The sequence below is a fragment of the Podarcis vaucheri genome (genome assembly GCF_965113315.1).
Source record: "Podarcis vaucheri genome assembly, chromosome: 17".
Classification (NCBI taxonomy): domain Eukaryota; kingdom Metazoa; phylum Chordata; class Lepidosauria; order Squamata; family Lacertidae; genus Podarcis; species Podarcis vaucheri.
The window spans coordinates 484,006-498,118 of NC_138755.1; the positions used below are offsets into that span (position 1 = coordinate 484,006).

The window sequence follows — 14,113 nt, forward strand, 5'->3', positions numbered from 1 at the left end:
CTGCACCTCCTCCCTCCCTCCTCCTGGCTTCTTCCTGCCCTGCCTAGAGGAGGAAGGGGACTGGGCGTTGTCGAGCTGCAGTTGGCTGAACGCCATTTTAAGCAGCCCCTCTCTGGAGCCAACCTTTTCACGCCGCTCGTCCTGCCGCCGCCACCAGCCCCTGCTGCTCGCAAGGCACAGGTAAGCAGCTACTGGGGTTTACCTGTGCCTTCTCTGCTGTGGAGAAGGGAGAGGAGAGTTGGGGGGATTCCCCCAAAAAAACAATATAGTTCCCACAAGGTCTGAGGGACAATGGACCGGCCCCCTGCGGAAAAAAGTTTGCTGACTTTAAAGGTCAGCACCAAAACCTTGAATTGCACTGGTTACTGTAGTTCACCCCTCACAGAGTTACAGTTCAAAGCAACCCTTAACAAACTACAGAAATCCTTGAGGGAAATAATATGCTTTTGATGCTTATGCACCTTGTGTCTAGTCTGCACCTGTAGAATGCACTTTGCACTTTTTAAAAACGGTTTGACCGGATATCAAATACCCAGTTCCTCATTTCTGGCAGCATGGTTTGAATTAAAGGAGGAATCAAGGCCACTGTGTTCATCCAAATAGTTTTCTTTCTCCAACGCAATAATCTTATTTCTTTCTTCTTTCTAAAGATAAAAGGCACATACAATGATATTCCCTTATACATTTTCCTTCATCATTTCCCACGGAGTTTCCTGTGGGATGAAGAATGGTTTGTTCTCATTTTAAAAATCAGCTTTGATCCTCATCTGGGAATTATGGTCAGCTAAAATGATGCATTTGATCTGAATCATTAAGAGTGGATGGAGATCAGAGAAGGTCAGGATGACAGAAACAATGTTCAAGATAACAAATTCACAGGTCTGCACCTGCCTGAGTATATATTGAGTACTTTTGTGCCTACAAGCCAAATGTATTTAGGGAAACAAAATACTCCTCCCCCACAAACACCTGCTCACAAACACATTTAAAAGGGTATAAGATGTTAATCTTTGACTACAGTGAGAGGGAAAGAGAAAGTGTAAGTGAGCAATTGTTAGGCTAATCTGCTTTTAGTTCTGGATGTCACTCGCTGCTCACAATAAACCACAATAAAAATTGCAAGAGGATTTTGAACACTTTAGGGATGGAAGTAACACGGAAAAAGCAGCTGGAAATTAATAGACATAAAGAAAATGAGTGACATGATAACAAAAAAATAAAGTAATGAATGTGATGCCAGTGAATCAATAACAACATTAACAAGTTTACAAATATCTATGTATATTACCGTATTTTTTGGCCCATAGGGCGCACCGGCCCATAGGACGCACCTAGTTTTTTTGGGGGGGGATAAAGAAAAACATTTTTATTCCCCCCCCCCAGGCACGGGGCTGGGGAAGCCTGAGCTTCCCCCGACCCCAGCTCCCAGAACAGGCAGCTCTCCGCAAGCCGTGAGAGAGCTGCGCGAAGTCGCCCCATAGGATGCACACACATTTCCCCTTCATTTTTGGGCGAAAAATATGATATGTAAAAAATATATATCTTAGAATAAAAAGCTATTAAGATTTTAAATATTATTTATAGCATTTATATACCACTTTGGTTGCAATTGCACCACTCAGGCCAACGTACAACAATTCAAAAACATCAGCAAATTAATAATGATGATAATGATGATGATAATAATAAATATTTTATTATACCCCACCCATCTGGCTATGGTATAAACACATATAAAAACATAGTAAAACATCAAACATTAAAAACTTCCCGATACATGGCTGCCTTCTAAAAGTTGTGTAGTTTTCACCCCCCCCAAAAAAAATCATTGCATTAAAGAAAGCAAAACAAAACATAAACCAAAACATTTAAAACAACTATATATAATCAATTTTAAATCCACATTCTGGGATTACTTGAATCCCCCAATTTCCCTCCACTACCTCCCTTGGTTCCTTTGTATTATCTTCATTTATGCATGTCAATAAAATCTTTATCTCTAATTACCTCCAAGTTTACACGTTATATATAACATTACAAGTGTTTTTAAAAATCCTGCTAATGTGTTAAATTGCATACACTGCTTTTGTAAATATGCAATAAACGTTTCCCATTATTTTTTATATATGTTGTCATCTTGATTTTTAAGTTTCCCAGTTAATTTAGCCATTTCCGCATTAACTTAATTTGCCAATCTTCCTTAGTGAAGACATCTTCTTTCCAGTGTTGGGCTAACAATGTGTGCGGCCATTGTTGCATACGTGAACAAATTCTTATATTCTTTACCCTAATAAAGGTAAAGCTTCTGGTTTTTTAACAAAGGTTATTTTTAACATTTTCTTCAATTTGTTATATATCATTTCACAAAATATTTTAATGACCTTACGTTGCTACCAAATATGATAAAACGTACCTTCTACTGCTTTACATTTCCAACACTTAATTTTTCTTGTTTTATACATTTTTGCCAATTTAACCATTGTTAAATACCACCTATACATCATTTTCATGTAATTCTCTTTAAGTAAGGTACAGGCTGTGAATTTTATATCATTCTTCCATAGTCTTTCCAGTCTGAAATCTGTATATTACGTCCCACATCTTTTGCCCTGGTTTCCCATTCTAATTAATATTATACATATTTGATAGTAATTTAGTATCACTTTCTATTATTTCTCTCTGGAAATTTGAAATTTCATCTTTTTATTATTTTTAATTGGAAATATTGTAGTCAGTTATCTTTCCTTTTACTTCTTGAAATTCCTTCAATTTTAATTGATTATCTATTTCCGTTAACAGCTCTCTATATGTTGCCCAATTATGTTTCATATTTACTTTTTTCATGGATATTGCTTCCAGCAGGGAAAGCCACCATAATGTTTTTTGTTCTAACAAATCTTTATATTTCCCCCAAACTTAAAAAAATCACATTTCTTATTATATGACTGGAAGCTTTTATGTACTTTTGCCTTCTGGTACCACAAGTACGCATGCCAACCAAGTCTATTACCATGTCCTACTAGATCTAGTAATTCTGTGTTTTTTAATGTTATCCAATCCTGGATCCAGCAAATGCAAAAAGCTTCATAATATAATTTTTTATCTGGCTGATGTCCTGCCACCATGAAAGAGGAGAAGCTACCTCTTCTTTAAGATCTGTTAATAATTTATATTTTATTCTTGGCTTATCACCTCTCCAGATAAATTCTGCCACTCTTTGAAGCAACTCACATTGCTTATCACTGGGATTGATTGAAACAAAAATAACATTCATTCATCCCCAAAGATTTATTCATCCCCAAATCCCTAAATTCCTTTTTTTATTTCCATATTTTTTCATAATTATCTTTGAATATATTTATATATAATATATTCAAAAGTTGTGTAGCTCTTTATCTCCTTGACATCTGATGGGAGGGTGTTCCACAGGATGGGCAGGCCCTCTGGCTGGTTCCCTGTAACTTGGCTTCTTGCAGTGAGGGAACCACCAGAGGAGGACCTGTGTGTCCCGGCTGAGCAATGGGGGTGGAGACAGGGCCTATACAGGGCCAACACTGTTCAGGGCTTTAAAGGTCAGCATCAACACTTTGTTTTTGTTTTTTTAATAATTTTTATTAGTTTTCTTTTCTAACAACAAATATCAAAATCATTTCCAAACATACATTCTACATCCCCCCCCCCTTCCCGTTGACTTTCTTCAGCTTCCCCTCTGGTTTGTTACATTAAATGATACAATCTGCTATTCCTTATCTGTCAAAACGTTATTACAATGTTATTCATTCATTTTGTTAAGTAAAGTTGTGAGTGTTTATTCAAATCCTGCTACCGAGTCCATTTCTTTCAGTTGTTTCTGCAGATAGTTTATGAAAGGTTCCCATTCTTTTTTTAAATCACTGTCTTTTTCATGTAGCTTATCTGTTAGCTTTGCTAATTCCGCATAGTTCATCAATTTTTCCTGCCATTGTGCTTTTGAAGGTATTTCTCCAGTCTTCCAGTTTTGTGCTATTAGGATTCTTGCCGCTGTTGTCGCATACATGAATATTTTCCATTCCTCATTCGGCAGTCCTTGATCAGAAATACCTAGTAAAAATGCTTCTGGTTTTTGAACAAACGTCATTTTAATTTTTTTTTCCCCAGTTCGGAATGTAGTATTATAAAAAAGGGAGATGATATATAACGAGCACCAACACTTTGAATTGTGCTTGGAAATTTACTGGGGGCCAGTGGAGATCCTTTAGTGCTATATGGTCCCAGCGGCTGCTCCCAGTCACCAGTCTAGCTGTCGCATTCTGAATTAGTTGCAGTTTCCAAGTCATCTTCAAAGGTAGTAAGTGGGGAATAAAAATGGGGTCCCTTCAAGGGGTTCAGCTTCTTAAGTAAGACTGGACCTTAGGAGAGAGCGTACCTTTTAAGGCTCAAAGCTGTCAGGAAGTGAACAGATTTCATCCTTGTCTGACAAAAATTACAGATGACGTTGGTGTGATTACGTTTCATGGGGGTGGGGTGGGGGATCCAAAGCTTTACAAAATGAGAAGAGATGAGGCTCTGAAGTGAAGCACACTGTCAGACCAAACCTGAGACAATGCAACCCTCTATAGAAGTCAAGGCAGGTTCCGAAGCAAAAACTTTCTTCTTTGTGTAACTCCACCAAAAAGGCACTTGATATAATAACGATTTACCCGACCTTCATCACAGTATTTCTCATAGAGTGGCCTAATGGGTGGATGAAACACATTGGTTATTTTGCATTTGTCCAATGCTACAGAGTTATTAAAAGAAAATAGTTCTGCAAGACTGAATTTGGCAACAGGAAGACTGGCCACAAAGTGCTACAGCTGTGCACCCAAACAAGTCAAGGCCAATGGGGGGGGGGAGATCCAGCCATTCCTCGAGTCGGGCTGACAAAGCCTGGGATCACCATGGTGATCCAGAGCAATCTGGGGCTTTCATGGTGGCAGGACATCAGGCAAAAAGAAGGAGACACCACAATAAGAGGGACGTACCCAACCAGTTGCGTCTTTCTGGGGGAAAAATAGTGGTGGAGTGGATGCCTTTGGATGCAGGGGGGCAGGCTTTCCCACCTGACACTTAAATGCTATTTAATATGCAATGTACTGGTCTGAATGTACCCCTTTTTCACCACCTAACAGAGTTTCTACTGAAGGTTCTGATTAAGTAATATTTTTCAGCCATCTTTTATTTGTTTGTTTGTGTGTTTGTTTCTAGAAAAAAAGGAGCTGATGCTACTCACCAAGCAGTCATGTCCTTTGTACTGTTGACAATTGTCTTAACACAGAGAGCATCATCTGTGATATTATCATCTAGGAAGTCTGTTTGGAAGTTAATGAGAATGAGTTAATGAAGAATCCATCCAAGACAAAGCCTGTTGGGTTGAAATAAACGACAGACGAATGACAAGTGTCATATGGGAGGCATCTCTCGAGCATGTCTCGGGGAGTCCCTTTTATTGAATATTACAGCATTGCCACATATGTGCTTGCTGCTGATTGGTTAACACAAATACAATGCAAGGGTTCCATATAGGCATTAATCATCAATAGATTAAAGGTTGGGAAAGGGAACACAGAATTGGACAGGTGTGAAAACCTCATATTAAACTATTACTAGTGATTGATATAGCAAGACTTAAAAGAACATAACTATCACATTCCATAGATGTGGTCAACCATGCATTAAGAACAGGTCAGGGTACGATGTTTCATGAACTCAATGTGAACTAAACATTCTAGGGTGGGTGAAGAAAAGAATGCTTCAGCTTAGAGCGGTTCGCCAGACTCATGTGCAGAAGGAAAACTTCCCATCAAAAGCCCAACTAAAACCCCAAATACAGTGTTATGAGTTTGTGGGGGTGAGACTCTCCTAAATTCCTGGACCCAGCAAGGGTTGAAATATACTGGTAAGCCAGACTAGCTTCTTTGTTAGGAGACAAGACATTAAGAAAACAAAGGAAAGGTAACGGGCCATGAAGGAAGCCAAGGAGAGGGGGCTCTGTGCCAGATGTTAATTGGGTGGGGCCCCTCCTCCAGTTCCCAGTTTGGAGATTAGAGTTGAGTTGGCTGTGATGTGACTGGTGGAGGCGGGAGGTTGCAGGCTGGAAAAGGTGGAGGCAGAGCACAATGTGTTTTGATCCAAGGCTGTGCCTGTGGGAGAAGCAAGACCATCTTGTGATGGTGATGCTGTGAGCCCCTCCATCGTAGCCTCAGGTTGTAATTGGTTAAAAAAAAAAGGTAAATGACCCCCTAATGTTATGTACAATAAACAGTTATGTATTATGTTTACTGTACATAAGGATTAGAATATTGTATTGTGTTGTCTTGTCTTGTCTTGTCTTGTCTTGTATTAGGATATTCATGGGGTAAATATTTAATGCATAATTAAGCATATATGTTTTATATATAGGATAATATATCTAATTTTTTTCATGGGGTAAATCAGTTAATGTACTATATACATTTAGCCCACAAAGGCGACTATGGGGCGCTGAGGGAGCTGGTGTTTCTGGGTCATGTGGCTAGCAGGACTAAACTGCTTCTGGAGCAACGGAACACCATGATGGAAGCCATCATGCAGTACTTATTCATCTACTTGCACTGGTGTGCTTTCAAACTGCTAGGTTGGCAGAAGCCGGGACCCTGTCATGCAGATTCAAATCGCTGACCTTCCAATCAGCAAGCCCAAGAGGCTCAGTGGTTTAAGATCACAGCGCCACCCGCATCCCTTATATGCATTTCTTGATGAGGAGCATGGAGATGGTGTGTGTTGCACATTAGATCAACCAATTAAAGCACACATGGGAGAAGATGTTCTCATTCCAGTTTTCCTTCTAGACTATATGCCAAGCAAAGATGAAAGTGGCCTGTTGCTCTTAGAAACTCACTAGTTAGACCAGCAAGCAGTAGCTCACTGTCAAACACAGTCCCCTTCTGACAGACAGAGAGGATTCTGAAAGGGAGGGGGGAGAACCAGAGATGACAGGCAGCGAGGAAGGTGAAGGGGAGGGGGAAGCAATGGAAATAGCAATAGAAAGAGCAATAGAAATCTAGTGCCTTAACACAGTGAGAGCGAGAGGGACTTGTCTTGCTCAGGAATGCAGCCTGGCAGTTCTGATAGGAACACAGAGTGGAGAGAACAAGATGCAGCAGAAGAAGGGGGAGGACAAGAAAGCCCCCAAAGCAGGCCTTTGAATGTCTAGCAGAAAAGCATCAAACAGGGAAAAGGAGGAAGGGGTGGAGAGTGTGATGTTTCCGCCGGAAGAGGGTAGATCTGACAGCTGATGAATGATTGAATGAAGCTCAGACTGTTGAACCCGATAATTACTAAATAAATCTAAGTAATAAAACTGTTGGAGGTTGCATCTTGTGTGGAAGAGATTACCAAACCTGACAGGAGAGTTCAAAACTTTCTCCACACAGGCACCACAATATAAAATCATTTCCAATTAGAGTTAAGATCACTTATTGTTTTATGTAATGTAGATTTTTTAAAAAGAGAGAATTACCAAATCAATAAATTGGGCTTAAAAAGGTAAAGGGACCCCTGACCATTAGGTCCAGTCATGACCGACTTTGGGGTTGCGGCGCTCATCTCGCTTTACTGGCTGAGGGAGCCGGCATACAGCTTCCGGGTCATGTGGCCAGCATGACTAAGCCACTTCTGGCGAACCAGAGCAGCGCACGGAAACGCCGTTTACCTTCCCACTGGAGCAGTACCTATTTATCTACTTGCACTTTTAATGTGCTTTCGAACTGCAAGGTTGGCAGGAGCAGGGACCGAGCAACAGGAGCTCACCCTGTCGCAGGGATTCCAACCGCCGACCTTCTGATCGGCAAGTCCTAGGCTCTGTGGTTTAACCCACAGTGCCACCCGCGTCCTCAAATTGTGCTTATTTATTGTTAATTAATGGCTTGGGACCATCTTGGAAGAATTATCACCTTTCCTGTGAGTTTGCCTGTGCATTTAGATCTTTCTATGGAAGCTTGTTTATGTGCTTCCCCACAAGAGTTGGGTTGGTGGCCATACTGAGACTCTATATCTGCCTAGGGGAGCCCGGTTTTCCTCCTTCATCACTTCATGAAGGCCTTTCTTTTCCAGCAAGTATCTGGCCTGTATAATTTATTTCTGTAATCTCCTAAAGTGGTTAGTCATTAACAATTTTTATCTGCTGTACCTGCATCTCTTTTTTTAATGTGATTTTTAGTTAATGTTTTATTGACTGGTGGTTTTTAACATTGTAAGCCAAGCCATTTTAGGTATTGGAAGGCAGAATAGAAATAGTTTTAATAAATTAATAAACAAACAAATAAATTGGGAGAAACAATCTTTAATGTAACCAGTCTTTAGCTAGTAAATAATCCAAACATTCTTTAACCAGAAATTTTGTCTGTATGAGACTTGGTTTCTGAACAAGGGTTAATTTTCCCCAGGACAGTTCCCTAAAGCAACATCTGTTAAATATATGAAATATAATGCAGCGAGGGAATGCAGTGCCTTTTCCTCGATGCTGAGATAGCACAACCAGAAAGAAAGAAAGAAAGAAAGAAAGAAAGAAAGAAAGAAAGAAAGAAAGAAAGAAAGAAAGCTCTTTTCTTGGATCTCAGAAGTCACTCACTGTCACAGAGTGTGTGGCATTTATTCTGAGAGGAGTGCCTCCCGTTATCACACCACTCAAGGCCACTTAGCTGGAATATTCCATAGCGTGGGACACCATCTATATTCTCATAGTAGAATGTGTCGAGTTTGCTTGACTGATCAGCTGCACAGAGATCTAGTAGGAAAGCATAACATGACAATCAGGAACGTACAGGGATGTATTTTGTTTCCTAAAACAATTTCAGAAATATTAAAATAGAAAAATGTGGTTATTTGGCTTAGTCAAATTTCAGCCTCAGCCTTGATTTCAACACTTTGAAAATGCTGTCTTCAACAATTCTCAATTGTGATTTATTGATTCAAACTTCAGTTTTCCTTGTACACCATTGGCAAACAGCAAGCAGTGCTTATAAACTAACAAATAACTTCTAACATGTTTGTGATGTCTCTAAAACATTTCAAATTTCTCAAATGACTCCTTTGAACCTTGCTAGTTTTATGGATTCTTAGTTTCCAAATTTGCCACATTCTTTGAAAACTTTCACCACTCTCAAGCATCAAAGAAACATTCTGAACAATGTCAGAATACATGGGAATACACCATTCAGGAAAAGAAAAGAAAATGAAGAAAAAACAACAATCAAATTGGACCAAATTAATTTATTACAATGGAAAGGTTTGATCACCCAAACAGGCAAAACTCACACTGTTCTGCAAAGATGCCTTTAAATGGATCCAGTCCCAAAGGCTTCAGTGCGTAGTAGAAGTCACAAATGCTGTATACTTTGGCCTCATATGCTATTGCTATGAGTAGGCAGAATAAGGCAAAGGTGACAACCTTCATTGCTGCAGGTATGTGGAAAGGTCCAAGGAGTCCAAGGGCTTTTATAGTCTGTGGCTCTGCAAATAACATTTGTGTGTTATTGCAGAGGACTTAATGGTTGATGCCAGAGCTGTTGGCTGGCACTTCTGTGGGCAGCTCTAGATCTTACAACCATTGTAGGAAACATTGGCTTTTGGACACCCACAACACATATTCACTGGTGTTCTTTTGTGGATATTTGTATTTATATGGTCTATTTGCCAGTATATTTTATATTTGTGTGTGGGCATTTTTTTAAGAAAAAAGAAAAAACAATAGTAAAAGAAGAAATGGAGCTAAGCACCACACATGCCTTCCTCTAAAGAATCCTGACATCCTAGTTAGAAATGCTAGGAATTGTAGCTCTGTGAGGGGTAAACCACTGAAAAAGACACTGCAATAACTTAAGGGACACTGTAAGTCCGCTAGGTCCTCGTATGGTTCCCTTGGTCAGAGAGGAGTAAAAACGGACACCAACCAGAGTAACCTGAAGTGAAGTGGCCAAGAAGCCTGACCTGCTATAGCAGGGTCCTACCTAATCCAACAGGGAGAAAGGCAAGACCCTGAACAAAAGAAGACATTGACTTTTAAAAGTTCCCCCATATCCCAGAATACAGTTCAGACATGGTCATCAATACATCATTGCTGGTCCAGGGGTTGTAACCTGACTTTCCTCCCTCCTCCTGACCTTCACCACACACCCATTGATGACAGAAAACAAAGCTATTTACCCTCCAGCTAAGTAAATCACAGTCTCTTTGTGTCCTGGTCTGAATCCATTCCTGGTTCACCACATCACCTTTGTGATTGTGATGGGTGGCAGTTTGACACCTGGACTTGACACTCTCACTAGGGCAAGGTTCGTGACTGCACGCCTTGGGATCCATGGCTTCTAGAGTCATATTTCCCAATCCTTTTTCTGAGTGGAACAAAAGTGGAATGGAGAAGATTTGGTGGTCAGCTGATCTTTTGTGAATATATATTAGTTACCTTAGTCTGCAACCATCTGCAAAATGCCTTCACCTAGACAGGAAGTAATTAATAAAAGTTGCTACAGTGAAGCCTTGCTGGCTTGGTAAGGTTTTCTCCCTTGACAGAAAGGGTTGAATGGAAAGGAGTGCAATGTAAGGCTGCAGTACCAGTGATATGTACCCTAGGTGGTGCTGTTTGCTAACGTTGATTGGTCAAAGCTTGACAGATCATTTTGAATACAGTGTTTTGCACAAACAGTCTACCCACATTATTGAATCAGTGGCGCTTCTCCTGTGATCAATTGGTGGTACTGGCTGCCCTTATGTACGGGGGCTGTGTAATAACCAAGTCTTACCTTAGGCTAATAGCAGGTAAGTGTTCATAACAGGTAAGTGAGACAACTTCATGGTTTTCTTATGTGTAAAACCTGAATGGGATTACAGAGTGCTAATAGTTCTTCTTCTGCTTCCTCCCAACAGGTGTGATATTGCTGGAGGCACTATTTGTTTTTCCTGTTTGGAACAAGTCTGGGCACATCCTAGTGTTTTGCATAATCATTTATGCTTGAGCCCACATCCTTGCTGATGTGTGAATAAAATGTGTGTTTTTTCCTTATCACCGCCCCACTGTTATTTGTTATTTTGTCTTGCTTGTGTGACCCTTTTAACAGAAACAATATTAAGGAGACAGGCATGGCTACAAACATGTTAGAATCTATGGGTTGATTCCCTGCAATAAATTAGAACCTTGCAAATGTTCTTCCAATGGCATAACTGAACATTACCATACAAAAATTCAAAAGGTCAACCCCCCTTTCCCTCCATTTAGAACGCCACAGTTCCTAGGATGGTAGGGGTGAATTATGTGCTTTAAACGTATGGTGTGTCTAAGAGCAATAAATTAGTGGCAATTGGAACACAAGCTGAGGAGATGCCATACAGAATCAGAATTCAAAATGATCTTAACAGATCAGAGACTTGGGCCCAAGCTGACAAAACAAATTTTCATAAGGACAAATGTAAGGTTCTGAACTTAGGCAGGAAGAACCAGATGCACAAATATAAGATGGGGGACACCTGGCTTACTAGCAGTACATGTGAAAAGGATCTCAGGGTCGTGGTGGACCACAAGCTTAACATGAGTAAACAGTGTGATGCAGTAGCAAAAGAAGGGCATGCTATTCTAGGTTTCATCAACAGAAGTCTAGTGTCCAGATCAAGGGAAGTAATAAAGGTAAAGGTAAAGGGACCCCTGACCATTAGGTCCAGTTGTGACTGACTCTGGAGTTGTGGCGCTCATCTCGCTTTATTGGCTGAGGGAGGCTGGCGTATAGCTTCCAGGTCATGTGGCCAGCATGACTAAGCCGCTTCTGTCGAACCAGAGCAGCGCACAGAAATGCCATTTACCTTCCCGCCGGAGCGGTACCTATTTATCTACTTGCACTTTGACATGCTTTTGAACTGCTAGGTTGGCAGGAGCAGGGGACTGAGCAACGGGAGCTCCCCCGTCACAGGGATTCGAACTGCTGACCTTCTGATCAGCAAGTCCTAGGCTCTGATCGGCAAGTCCACAGCGCCACCTATGTCCCTTAATAGGGAAGTAATAGTACTACTCTATTCTGCCTTGGTCAGACCACACTTGGAATACGGTGTCCACATGTGCAGAGGAGAGCGACCAAGGTGGATGGTCAAGGGTCTGGAAAGCAAGCTGGAAAACAGTTGAAGGAGTTGAGAATGTTTAACCTGGAAAGGAGGAGATTGAGAGGAGATGAGAGCAATCTTCAAATATCTGAAGGGCTGTCACAAGGAAGATGAAGCAAGCTTGTTTTCTCCTTCTCTGGAGGGTAGGGGCTCAAACCAAATGCTTCAAGTTACGAGAAAAGTGATTTCAACTAAACAAATTGAAAAATTTCTGACAGTAAGAGCTGTTCGACAGTGGAACAGACTCCCTCAGGAGGTTGTGGACTCTCCTTCCTTGGAGGTTTTTAGAAGATGTTGGATGGCCATATGGATGCTCTAGCTGATATTCCTGCATTGCAGGGGTTGGACTAGATGACCCTTGGGTCCCTTCCAACTCTATGAGGGAATCCGGAGGGCATCAGGTTAGGGAAGGCTATGCTAAGATGACTGTACACTATTAATTCCATGGCCAGCATTTGTGGGCAGTGGTCAAACTGGATTGGTGAAATATCCTTTATGTGTTATGTGGTCCTAAGTTACGAAACGGAAGTTGCACTTGCACTGAGGATGGGAATGCAAAGAATTATTAAGTAGAATTATTAAATAGAATTAAGACTACTTGGGGAAGCCTCTACCCACTGATCATAATGGAGGAGAGAGAGATAAGTTGCATCTAATTTTTTATTGATAATTCAAGCAGAGAAATCAAAAGAGCAGCAAAGAGCAGCAAGAGCTGCAGGTCTTCTTCCTTCCCTATGTCATCCCAGTCCTACTCAGCAAATGAAGGAAGTGCCATTTCCCAGTTTGTTAGTTGAGCCTACATTGCGGTGGAGTCAGAGAGCCTTGCTAGTTATTACTAACTCATCTCCTTCGTCTCAACATGACATAACCAGACTATTTTATCAGGATTGAATCTGACAGGCTTCCTTTTCTTCATGGCTCTGGAGTGGCCGTGTGTTGTTAGGAAGCCTTTGTATTACATAGTTCAGAAGAGCTATGAAGTTCTGAAATGTTGTAAAGCAAGGGCTTCCCTCTTCAAGTGCTAGCAGGTGAAGAGTGCCATCAGCAGGAATTGGAAGGTTTGATTATGAAGGGCCAGTAGGAATGAGATCTCAGAAACCACAACTGCCAAGGAAGAATTGTCTTCTTGTACTACACCTTCTTGTGAAGGTTGTCCGGATCCTAAGAATGTAGAAAGAAGAAAATCAACATTCCTTGGATTTCCTTCAAACAGGTACATATCAAATGATCCAAATACATATATTGTTGCCACGGTTCTGGAAATACAAAATTTCACCTTGACATAGGAATGAACCTAAAATTTGGAATGCAGATAGTTTGTGGTTCAAGCAGGAGTAACCTTTTCACACAATGCAGGATTAAACCTATAGACTTGCTGCCAAAAAGTGAAGCAATGGGCATGACTGATGTGCCTGCAAAGGATGCCTGGGGTGTAGAAAGTAGATAAAAGCTTTATTCCCTCTTGCATAATACTGACACTCAGGCTCATCCAGTGCAACTGAAGTGGGCTTCTAAGGTCATAGTGGATTGCACTGGGGTGGGCTATTTGGGATGCCATGTCTCTTGGGGACAGGCTAGCTATGGCTGCCTCCTTGTTAGAGACCTCTCCTCACAATCTGAGCCTATTCTGAGCAGATCTTGACTGGTTGCAGAACAGATGCTGCCTCTTAAAGTTGTGCAGGCAAGGATCCCAATAGTTCAGGGCAAGGCTAAGAGACCCCTCCCTTCCTTAATTCATGAGTTACCTTACTCTCATCTTCCCTTTCTGTTGTGGTTTTGAAATTTTGTAAGCCTGCAGGTAGGGACTGTCTTGATTTAACGGATTGTATGTAAACTGCTCTGGAAGCCTTTTGGCTGAAGAGAGGGGTAACAACAACAATGTTGAAGACACAAAGAACCCTTTCTTAGTAGGGTTTCTCATCATGACGAGGCTTCAAAGCATGTTTAGCCTAATAAATTTAGAAACTTC

At 41.0% G+C, this 14,113-nt stretch overlaps 1 protein-coding gene across 1 annotated transcript in view; it reads right to left on the reverse strand.

Moving 5' to 3' along the window:
* Positions 1–4,440: 4,440 nt before the first annotated feature.
* The window catches only part of LOC309522553 (lysozyme C, milk isozyme-like), a 41,121-nt gene continuing 31,448 nt past the window's right edge, over positions 4,441–14,113 (reverse strand). The window contains exons 3-5 of the mRNA XM_082205926.1: positions 8,630–8,785; positions 5,252–5,330; positions 4,441–4,713 (exon numbers count right to left, since the gene is read on the reverse strand). Of these exons, the coding sequence (XP_082062052.1) occupies positions 4,602–4,713; positions 5,252–5,330; positions 8,630–8,785 (347 nt within the window). The 3' untranslated portion in view covers positions 4,441–4,601. The remainder of the gene's footprint in view (positions 4,714–5,251; positions 5,331–8,629; positions 8,786–14,113) is intronic.